Source organism: Amblyomma maculatum, chromosome 11 (genome assembly GCF_055883805.1).
Source record: "Amblyomma maculatum isolate TAMU_Amacu chromosome 11, ASM5588380v1, whole genome shotgun sequence".
In the NCBI taxonomy this organism is placed as follows: domain Eukaryota; kingdom Metazoa; phylum Arthropoda; class Arachnida; order Ixodida; family Ixodidae; genus Amblyomma; species Amblyomma maculatum.
Window position 1 is genome coordinate 88,140,958 of NC_139354.1, and position 12,358 is coordinate 88,153,315.

Below are 12,358 nucleotides of genomic sequence, written 5' to 3' on the forward strand. Positions count from 1 at the left end.
AAATAAACGACATTTTAACCACCATGTCAAAGCCGCCATTAAGTGACACATAATGTCCTCAGTGCCAAAATGGGCACCTGTGGCCGCTCCACATGGCCTGGTTGACGGTGCATCTGAACGCCCTGGCGAAAGGCGAAAAGTTCCTGAGCGCCCCGTTCACCACGACCGCCGCATTGCGCTCGCCGCAATGTCCCAGCGCCCAGATCACGAAGAAAAGTTCGGCGTTGCTGTATTCCGGGTGCAGCCGCACTGCTCGTCCCACTTCCTCGCGTAGCCGTCGGCTGTAGAGCACCAGCATCGGCTCAAGCACTCCAGACTCGAGGGCTGTTTCCGCGGATAATGCGTGAATGTCTGCGGAAATGCAGCAATGCCAGAGGAATAATTATTTGAATAAAGTATGTTATTCGCGTTGATCGACTGACGATAGATAGATAGATAGATAGATAGATAGATAGATAGATAGATAGATAGATAGATAGATAGATAGATAGATAGATAGATAGATAGATAGATAGATAGATAGATAGATAGATAGATAGATAGATAGATAGATAGATAGATAGATAGATAGATAGATAGATAGATAGATAGATAGATAGATAGATAGATAGATAGATAGATAGATAGATAGATAGATAGATAGATAGATAGATAGATAGATAGATAGATAGATAGATAGATAGATAGATAGATAGATAGATAGATAGATAGATAGATAGATAGATAGATAGATAGATAGATAGATAGATAGATAGATAGATAGATAGATAGATAGATAGATAGATAGATAGATAGATAGATAGATAGATAGATAGATAGATAGATAGATAGATAGATAGATAGATAGATAGATAGATAGATAGATAGATAGATAGATAGATAGATAGATAGATAGATAGATAGATAGATAGATAGATAGATAGATAGATAGATAGATAGATAGATAGATAGATAGATAGATAGATAGATAGATAGATAGATAGATAGATAGATAGATAGATAGATAGATAGATAGATAGATAGATAGATAGATAGATAGATAGATAGATAGATAGATAGATAGATAGATAGATAGATAGATAGATAGATAGATAGAGATTGATTGATTGATTGATTGATTGATTGATTGATTGATTGCATCAATGCCAGGCGCAGCGCTAACATCAGCGTTGTCATAAATTAAGTGCTGTGTGTTGTACTGTTCAGGCACGCACCCTCTGGAGAGCCAGCGACGTCGACACCGGGGGCGACGCAGTTGATGAAGGCCTCCAGGCGTCGCTCGTTACGTCTTCGCCATGCGTATGGCCCCGTGCGCGTAGGCATGAGCTCGCGCAACAGGGGCCGGCCCAGCAGTGGAACCAGCACTGGCTCGACGACAGGCGAGGCATCAAGAAAGAGCCCCAGCAGACCCAGGGGAATCAGCAGGGCATTGCGGTCTTCCAAGTAGCGAACCTAAGGAGCACCGAAAACTTAGACCTTTCGTCCGGCGTACCACTCAAGACAGCGATAGCTTTAAGCCGTTTCTAAAATGTGTGCATCGGCAGACCTCCGACACATAGTTGATGCATAATATCTGTATGCGGCACATAGTTCTCGATTAGTGCTCACCGAACGCACATCGTTCACGTGCAGTGCACAGAGCTCCATTATCTTAGCCCCTTCACTTTTCCATTTACGTGGTTAATGACGCGAGCCCTGTAGAAAACACCTTGTGTGCATCCAGCTATGACAGCGCTGCCACGTGATTTGTCACCGCGGCTGCGAGTACCTTCCCTTGCTGCTACAAAGTATGCTCACATAGTGGGCTCTATTCAACCAGAATATCGGGGAGCACTCTGTAACGTACCCTATCAAGAAGCTCTTGTTAGATTATACAGAATGCTATAGACAAGTGCAGGACATGTATATATCCTAAGTTGCAGAAGAAGAGGGGAAGCCTAACAAGAAAGTGATGTGGAATTCCGAACGGGGTAGATTAAAATCTCCAAACGCTGGGTGAAGAAGTAAAGGATGAGAGGAGGAATTATTTCAAATAGCGAAGAAAAGCACGCTCTATATCTTCACCAAAGGCCACATTACAAAGTAAACACAATAGGATAAATCAAGAGACAGCACCTTGCTATTTAAGGCGAAGTCTCGGAGTGGGAGTGGGGGTGTTTCGAGAACGTGTGAGACAGTGCCGAAATTAATTAGTCGGTAAAAACGATTTAAAATATTTGTCTACCGTCTCACAGTAGTCTAGTTGTCAATGCTAACTAAACTGACTCTTTCTGAATCCTTAGGATTGAGAGATATCAAAGGTGATGTGGATGAATGTTCAGCTAGCGTTACCAAACAACGTTTCGAAGATTGTTAATTAACACAGGGCCATAACGTATGGGCAAATAAGGAGAATGCAAAACTAGGTTTGATTCAAGGCCGGTGCATTAATTTGGGTTTAGAAGGAAGAGTGCCGACACCCACCCCCACCTCGTTTCAAAGGGACAGCTGCTAACATCTCTCCGTCAGTCCATTCATGCGTCCGAGAAATTAACAGGGCGGACTAGGCCACCCCGATGTCTGAGACCATCGTATAATATGTTACCGATAAAAAGGTGTTTCTCACCGCGGTCTCAAACTTATAGCAAAACTTCTTGTTTTTCAAAAACCTGTCTTTCACCCTTGGCAAGATATATACACCACCGCTCGTTACCCCTAATGAAAAGCGAAATTACGATTACTTAAATTGCGAAGCGCTGAATGCAGTATTGAACTGAATTCAACTTATTTAAGACATTTACGAAGTACAAAATACAAAACAAGCGCTAAAGAATAACGGGTGCACGTGCATTAGCTCTCAGTACAACTCCACTGAATTAGTCCTATTAGAATATGTGGTCTACATCGAGTGGAATGTTGTTGCTTATGAGGAAGCAGGGGAGACAAATTATCACTGAAAATAAACTACTTTCTCCCTCGCCTGATTACAGCATGCGAACGGCATAACCTCGCAGACTGTAAATAGCAAAAAGCGTTTGCCTTAATCTGCAAGAAGAAATGTGAGAAAATAAGCCTTTAGTTTATTCCATTTTCTTCTTTTGCAGGCTTCTAGCATTCAGTTTCTATGGTGCGCGTCGCGCCTTTATCAAAATATATCATTCACTTTGGATTCAGGTCAGCTTCGGCTTGCATCACAGTCCCCATAATTACACCGCACTATTAATGCATTCACGGCACGTTTGTGCCCGACGAACCGCGCGTAATGCATTTTGTCACCATCGATGTCTTCCTCATGGCCTTAAAACACCGCATATCGGGCCTTCACAGGGGTTAGAGAAATTCTTGCCTCAGCTCACCTCAATCGGAACCAGTATATGCCTGGAAGTGCCCTCTTCCTGTCATTACAATAAGGTGGTGTTGCCTGTGAAACTAACTCTTCTGGTTTTTCTGCAGTTTAGGTCTCTCTGTAAGCTTAACCACTTTATCCTTGCTTCTAGCGGTCAACATTCAATTAAAAAATGCCTGTTTCTCACTGATGCTGAAAGATTTAATTACTAAACAAGGATTCAGAAAACTACATTCACAAGACCAGCATTAATGCTTACTGCACTGATACAAAGAGATCGCAGAAACCGTGGGTTTCTTGGACACCATTTTGAAAACACTTAAACTGTAAGGTTTAACGCCTAATATGCTAACGTGCCTGCCACGAGTAGATGCTAGTATTTGGCACCAGTGGGCCCGACTCTTTGGTCACTAGGGCCTCTATCGCACTGAGCTGCTGAGCGGCGGGCTGCTTTGCCACGTCCCTTTCCAGTGCTTCGTCAAAGACGTCACCAGTCCAGTTGACGCTCTCTGTAGATAGCCACGTAGGCACCAGGTGGCGCATCACCTGCGAAAACGGAGTTGAACTCAATTTAGACACATCTGGATTACCGCTATTCCGGTACACGGTGGCCGACCACGAACTTAGTTAATCTGCCTTCTATGCGCTGCGAGGCATACTTGCTTACTTGAACAAAACATGTTCAAAATATTTGTGCCTCTCACGGGGTTTCTCAACTACCACATTTTCGCTTTGACTACTTCTATTATAGTGTGGTTCATCTTCCGCATCCGCGATTAATCTCTCTCTCTCCTGCACCTATCTTCATTGAACATATTACGCGTCTCTTCCCAAGCCCCCACTTAAATTAATTCATTTGAATAATAATTAAGTCCCTGCCTTCAGTGCCCTTCCTATGTTGCCACGCTTATCTCTTCAGTAGAGAAATATGTCCTTAAAATATCGTAACTTCAAGTTTCCATCATCATTCTCGGGCCTCAAATTTTATCGCCTTTTATTTTTGGCTTTAGAAATAATGTAAGCAAATCAGCTACCAAATTTGGATGCTGGTACTGCTATGTCTAGAAAATGTAGGACGAAATTTGAGGACTTGTCCGCATTCCGCATGAGGACAAAAAGGCACTTTTTCTTCATTTCTTGCCTTGTCTACCAATATGTTTGCTATGATTAGGTCCGTATTTGCGAAGTACATACTATTGGATCACTGCCTTGTCTTGAACTCGATGAAGTCGTGAGCTCTGCTGCGTAGGGCCACCCAAGACAGACAAGGTCGCGACAGAGAGTTTTAATTCTGATAAAATGTGATTCACTGGAGAAGGTACTGGCGACCCACTCCAGTATTTCCTACCAAGAAAACCTTGTGGCCAGTCACAATAGCAATAATGATATGGCGCCGGCAGATGAGCCCCTCAGGTTGGAAGGCGTCCCACATGTTACGGGGGATGAACAAAGGGCGATTCCTAGTAGCTCCAGGACGAATGAAGCGGCTGGGCTAAGCCAAAAGGACGCTCAGTTGTGGATGTGTCGGGAAGCGACCGGAAAGTCTGATGTTGCAAGGAGATATATCACATAGCAACATGGAATGTAAGATCTATGACGCAAGGTAAACTGGATGACGTCAAGCGAGAAATGGACAGATTGAACATTGATATCTTGGGTATTAGCGAGCTCAAGTGGACCGGAATGGAGAATTTAATTCCGGCGACCATTATGCCTTTTATTGTGGGCACGAATCCAAGAGAAGGAATGGGGTCGCTCTCATAGTAAACAGGAGAATGGACAAAGCAGTGCTAGGGTACAACCCCAAAAATGACGAATCATTTAACTTCGGATCCAAGGTCACCCTCTCAACATAACAGTTATCCAAGTCTATGCACCAACCACTACTGCTGAAGAAGCTGACGTTGAGAGATTTTATGCTGAACTGCAATGCCTTTTAGACCGCACTCCATAATCAGACGTCCTTTTTCTCATAGGAGACTGGAATGCTAAGGTGGGGAGTGAAGAAATGTCCGGAATTACAGGCACGTTCGGTCTTGGTGAGCCAAATGAAGCTGGGCAGAAGCTAGTAGAGTTTTATCAAGAAAACAACCTCACCATAGCGAATACTCATTTACAACAGCACAAGAGGCGCCTCTACACATGGACTTCACCGGACGGTCTGTACAGGAATCAGATCGATTATATTCTTTGCCGGCAGAGATGGAGAAGCACTATACAAGCAGTAAAAACAATGCCTGGAGCCGATTGTGTCACCGATCATCAGCTTCTTGTTGCCAAATTTTAGCTTTGATTGAGGAAAACGCAGAAAACTAGAAGACCTTTCAGGTATGATCTGGATCAAATTCCATCAGAATATGCTGTAGAATTGAGGAATCGACTTCAAGAATTAGATCTAGAAGACATATGGCCTGAAGAGATGTGGACAGATGTTCGTGATATAATACAAGAAGTTGCTACTAAGGTAGTTCCAAAGCAAAATAAATGCAAGAAAGCAAACTGGTTATCTGAAGAGGCTTTGCAAATAGCGGAGGAAAGGAGCATGGTAAAGGTTATGGGGGAAAGAAAGAGATACAAGGTTCTGAATGCGGATTTTCAGAAAATAGCAAGGAAAGATAAGAATGCCTTCCTGAACATACAGCGCCATGCAGTTGAGGACAGGAAACAGCTGGTTAAGGAACACAAGAGCTCTGTATATAAGACAATCAAAGATATCAAAGGAAGCTTCTGTGCTAAGCTGGGCGTGATAAAGGACAAACGAGGCAAGGACTTCACTGAAGCCTCAGAAATAAAGAAGAGGTGGCAGGAATACACAGAAGAACTGTACAAGAAGGACCCGGATGTGCAAACCCAACATAACATGGTTCTGGTTACTGATCTCGAGCCGGGCATCCTGAAGAATAAAATTGAATGGGCCTTCGCCAGCCTTGCTAAGGACAAAGCTAGCGGAACTGATGGCATTCCAGCTGAGTTGCTTCAAAACCTCAACCATGACGCTCTTAACATTCTGCATATATTATGTCAGAAGATTTGGACAACCCTGCAGTGGCCACAGGATTGAAGGAGGTCAGTTTACATCCGCATTCAAAACAAAGGCAGTGGCAAAGATTGTTCCAACTACCGCACGATCGCACTTATCTCGCATGCTATCAAGGTGATGTTGAAAATCCTCCAAGGCAGGCTGCAGCAGTATGTGTATCGGGAGCTTCCGGACGTGCAAGCTGCGTTTCGCAAGGGCAGAGGAACTAGAGACCAGAATGGCAACCTTCGCTGGATATGGAAAAAGCAAGAGAGCTCCAGAAACCCATCTACTTCTGTTTTATTGATTATGCGGAAGCGTGTGACTGCGTAGATCACAGCTGATTGTGGCAAGCTCTCCGAGAAATGGGAGTTCCAATTCACCTCATCTGTCTCCTCAGGAACCTGTATGAAGGGCAAGAGGCCACAGTCAGAACTGGGCATGGTGTTACTGATTGGTTTCCGATTGAGAAAGGAGTGAGACAAGGCTCCATACTCTCGCCCTGCTTTTTTAACCTATATGCAAAGTGCATCATGCGGAAGGCGGGTCTGAACGAGTCTTCAGCTGGAGTGATGATTGCTGGAAAACGTGTCAACAACCTTAGATATGCGGATGATATCACTTTAATGGTAGAAAGTGAAGTGAAACTCAAGAGATTTCTAATGCTCGTACAATAAGAGAGTGAGAAGTTTGGGCAAAAACTGAACATTAAAAAGACAAAGATCATGGCGTCCTGGCCTGTCTAGTCCTGGAACATCAAGGGACAAGAAGTATAAGCTGTGACAGATTTTCTCTTCTTGGGCTCCAAAATTACCCCGGATGGAGACTGCAGCCATGAAATTAGGAGACGCCTTTTTCTGGGAAAGAGAGCCATGGTAAGCCTTGAACGTCTAGTAGAGTGCAGAGACATTATTCTGCCAACCAAGATCCATATAACTTGTGCTATGGTCTTTCCAGTTCTTATGTTGGATGCGAGAGTTGGACTGTGAAGAAGGCTTGCCACAGAAGAATTGACGCGTTTGAAATGTAGTGCTGGCGCAGACTCTTGAGATTTCCTTGGACTACCAGAAGATGAAATCAGTCGATGTTGTCGACCATGACTGCTCATTTGAGGGTCAAATTCTAAAGTTAAAGCTCAGCTACTTTGGTCATCTGATGAGAAGAGATGAGTCCCTGGGGAAAGATTTGATGTTGGGAAAGGTTGAGGGTCGCCGGAGAAGGGGTAGGCAGCGAACGCGATGGTTAGATGGCATCCTCGAGGCACTGCAGATTAATTTATGTAATGTTAGGAAGATAGTGAGAGACCGGAAAGCGTGGCATGACATGGTCCATAGGACCACGAAGAGTCGGACACGACTGAACAACTAAACTGAACTGAGTATTTCCTCACGTTGTATTATTTTTACTTTTGCAATATATATTAGGCACGCAAAAATGCAGTGGTTCTACTTTGCAACTTCGCAAGAAACTATTATTCTCTACTGGGTGTATGTTTCTCGCCCTCCCCCCCCCCCCTCCTCCCATTCTATCCTTGATCTAACGCCATTAGGGAGGCCGTCAAAGGGACTAAAATACATGTTAATAATGCCAAATTCAACGCGGCTCAGGGTATATGCATATTAATATCTTTTAAACGTACTAGAACCAAGAATAGGTTTCGTGTAACGTGAGGTCCAGCATTTCAACTCGGAATTGCGTGATCTTCTACAATTTTTTTCGGAAATAACAATAGCTTCTTATATTAAGCTTACGTTTTATTATAGCTGATTCTGAAAACCGGCGTACAGTACAATAAGAACTGGTGAGAACTACTGTCAATGGTAAGGCGTGTGTCCCGAAGGGCTGATGAACCAGATGCCAGTAGGTGCGTTTCGGATGGAGTTGATGCTGTGCTGTGCCCGAGAGTACGTGGAATGAATTTCCCAATAGATAAGACTGTAGATACCTGCGTGAAAATGTTCTAGCATTGTTGACTGCAGACAAAGAAGGGGGTTTTGCTATACTTTCAAAGGATAGCTTGCAGCGAAGAGCAAATGGTGCGGTCTGCTCACTCTTCAAAGATTGCAGAAGAGCTTGCCTCGCAAAAGCCAAATTAAAGGCAAAACAGTAGTGGAAACAGCTACATTTAGAGGCGCTTTTATCCTCTATTGATAAGTGCGAAAAAGAAATCTAGCCTCGACATGTTTTTTAGCGCGAAAACTCACAAAATAGACGTGTCATTACGTGTGATCGTTTCAGAGAAGGGCACGTGGCAGAAGAGCCTTGGGAAGTTTTTACAAAATAACCTAGCCTACCTAACTATTGACGACCCTTATCAGGTATAGAAGTCGGACGAAGTAATTGAATTTCTGAAAACTGACCCGGCCAAGCCAATCCGCGCATTTTCCATTGACGTAAAAGACCTATACTAAGTAAAGCAACTGACGACTACGGAGCGGTAGCATTTCAGAATGCCTGTGGCATTTCTACAGAAGGCTGTTTAGACCTGCTGCAAGTGTACCTTCAGTCAACCTATGTAGAATGGGAAGGCACTGTTTTTATTCAAAAGAATGGGATCTGCATAGGATTTAGCATCGGCCCAGTACTAAGCGACATTTTTCTTGCCAAACTTGACCGGACACTCGAGCATTCGCTCATTAGCTCTACAGTTGCAAGTGTGTTCCGATATGAAGATGATTACCTTATTTTATTAGACTGTGACCCGGCTAGGCTCGCTTCAGAAGTGAATGACTTGTGCGCGATATTTTCTGGAGTGCTTTCGCCGCCGGAAACTACGCATGAAGTGGCTGTGAACGATCGCATTAGGTTCCTTGATCTAACCTTGTATTTTTCAGACTTCCATGTATGCTGGGCTTTTGAACCTAGGAGTAAAAAGACTTTACTTCCCTATAGCTCAGCCCATTTGAAGCTCGTGAAAAGAGGCATTGTGGCGTCATGCTTTCAAAATGCCATGAAAACATCCTGTCCACACAAGATTGATTAGAGTTTCTCTATTCAGGTTGATAGATTAGCAGACGCAAAATACACCCTTCATATTCTGGTGTCAGTAGCAGAAGGGATTTTGAAAAAGCTAAAAATGGGGGGCAACGATCTCCCTCATTCCAAACGAAATCTGACTGTAATACAATATGTCCATGTTGTATCCCACATTTTGAAGAGAATAGGTAAAAAGGCTGGAGTTGATGTTTTTTCGGCACCCGTAAGACTGAATGGCTTGTGTGTGAGGGTAAATGGCCCAGATAAAAGATCAGAATCTGGTCATGAATGCAAGAAAAACCACAAGATGATGTGTGTGTCATGTCAAGAAAAAGTGATGTATTATGTCCCGTTGACGTGTGGTGGTTCATACATTGGCCAAGCTGGCCGTTGTATAAAGGATTGACTTAGGGAACATGGAAACAACGTTGAGAACGCGGCTCGCCACATAGGTATTCACAGTCGTGATTTTTCATGTTTCCCCGTATTCAAAAACTATCAACTAGTTACCAAGCACAAGGATAAACTTGCACGAGAGATTATCAAGCATCTTAAATCATGAAGCTGGGTGATGATTGTAACAGCACGCCTTCCATAGCCACCTCGTTTAAAGAGCATAACTATTTGATATTGTATAATCGTTGTACACGCGAAGCGGTTGCATGCGCACAGTAGACAGTTTTAGTTTCACGTACGTGGGAGCTTTACGTACGTGAAGCGCCTACGTGTGACCAGTGCGCATGCGCAGAACGTGAAGAGTCTGCGGGAGTTTTACGGACGTACGTGAGATTCGGATTTTCACGTTGGGGTCTTCACGTTGCTAGCGTACGTAGAGTTGACAACATGGCGACGCCCTGCCCGCCCGCTTCACAGCAATAACAGCTTCGCCGCTAATTCCTCGGCGCGATATCGTGTTCTAAACTGTTGTATTCGCTTTAAGCTTACCCAATATTACCCTCGCGTAAAGTTTCAAGTGACAAATAGCCTTTTGTTTTTTGATAGAAGGACGATTTTTCAGCTGTTAAGCCTAACGCAGAAGCGTTTGTCGTCGTCATAGCAACGATCTCGCGAGGTCACGCCAGACCAGAGTTGAGCGAGAAGTGGCTAGAGCGCCAGATGCAAGCCGGCAGCCAACCAGAGCCAATCCGTTGTAGGGGGAAGGTCGCGAAGTTGTAAGCATGAGTTCTGTTGCCCAGCGAATTCGCTTTTCGAAAAGCGACGATCTGCATATGCTTCGCGACGTGAGAGAATGCAATCCATTCGAAGACTGCATGCGACACGCTGTGCGGTGGACGCATATAGGCATGCGTCTTGCTAATTGTTCACTGTAGAGCAACGACGTTGAGAACAGCAATTTCCAATTCGACCGACTCTTGGCTACGGCTGCAGCATGGCTCGACTCAAGGCAGCTCGACTGAACAAAATTAGTTTGGTTCATCTGTACTAGATGGCGCGGCATAACACGTACGCACAGTTTTTTGAGGCTTGTATGAAAGGTCCATACATTTTGCTTCACGTACACCACGCACGTGAAACTAAAGGTAGTCCTGGCGAAATTCGCGCAGCGCACGTAGACTTCTCACGTTTGCGTACGTAACTCTGTACGCACGTGAAACTAAAACTGTCTAGTGACTGGGTTGATTCTTTCCGCTCCTCTGTGTTTCTTTTGTTTTTTCGATTGTGCTAAAGTATATATATTTATGCTTAGCATCCGGAATAAATATTTGTTGTCAGTTCAGCGCTGTGTTTTTCCCTTTCTTCCTCTGACCATGTGCCGTTGCGCTGCTTCACTAGATAGGTCTTACAGTAAACGACGTGCGGCTCTTCATCAAATGCATATTATGTGAATGCATACCGCGTTTTATGACTACAAAAATCATAAAAGGCAGGCTTCTAAAATCCTTTTAACACTAAGATATACTACAGGAAGAACAAATTTTGAAAACCTCAAAGCAAAACGGAAGCCTAACGACGGAGGTCTCACTTAAAGCTAATTGTCAAGTAGATAGCGGGAGAATTTGAATCAGTGAATGAAATGGGAAATTATTTCAAAGCAAATCTATCATTCATCACTAAACTTTAAATCTGCTGGTGTATCTAGAAAGTAGAATATTTCCTTTGCTAAGGCATAGTCTAACTCCATTGGTGAACCTCTATGCGCAGTGGTGTGCAAAATATTGCAGATTCTGTTCGATAAGCCTTTTATTGCAGCTGCGGTACCTTATACCCAGGCGACCGACAGAAAGGCATAAATTAGCAAACCCAAACCCATTTTCAAATTACCGTATGTATTCCTTAACCTCATTGGTTGTAAATGATTGTTTCGTACACATTGATACGCTTATATTTGTTTCCAATAATGAAGAGAGATAACCTACTCACAGGCACCACTTCTTACGATAGGCAGATCAATGAGTAGACGACTTCTGCAAAACATTCATATTGATACGTGGCAATGTAAGTCCTAGAGATTAGTCCAATATGACTCCGCAAACAGCACACAGAAACAAAACACAGCAGCGTTAACCTGGCACCAACCGACTCTGCTCGCACGTCGTCTTCACCAAAACTCACGAGCTTCTTCTTCTTCCATCCTTATGCATGCTCCGCCTAATGTAGCACTACCCCGCCGGCTAAAAAGCACCGTCCGGTGCGTAGCGTCCAAACCAGGGTCCGTGTTGTACGGCTTTAGGCGTGCAACATGGACCGTCTCGGTGCGTGGTGTAGAGGTATGGCGTGCGTGATGCAAGGGCGCAATTTCGTACGTCACTTTTGTCACTAGTCGTAAAATACGGTAGGGTCCTATATAACGGGGCAAAAGTTTTTCCGATAGGCCGACGCGGCGAGCTGGGGTCCAAAGCAGCACGAGAGAGCCGCAAGAATAATGTGTGTTGCGATGACAGGAATCATAGCGACGTTTCTGTGAGTGCTGGGAGGCTGCGAGTCGGTTGCGAGCAACAACGCGGGAAAGCATCAGCTCGGGCTATGGCGTCACGAGCATATGAGCTGGCGGTGGCGGCCGAAGGCAGCAGGCTGTC

General features: G+C 44.2%; 1 protein-coding gene across 1 annotated transcript in view; it reads right to left on the reverse strand.

Annotated features, from left to right (window-relative positions):
• Nucleotides 1-58: 58 nt before the first annotated feature.
• LOC146174337 (uncharacterized) overlaps nucleotides 59-12,358 on the reverse strand; it is a 36,398-nt gene continuing 24,098 nt past the window's right edge. Inside the window, exons 4-6 of the mRNA XM_084585378.1 lie at nucleotides 3,683-3,871; nucleotides 1,215-1,452; nucleotides 59-351 (exon numbers count right to left, since the gene is read on the reverse strand). Of these exons, the coding sequence (XP_084441504.1) occupies nucleotides 59-351; nucleotides 1,215-1,452; nucleotides 3,683-3,871 (720 nt within the window). The remainder of the gene's footprint in view (nucleotides 352-1,214; nucleotides 1,453-3,682; nucleotides 3,872-12,358) is intronic.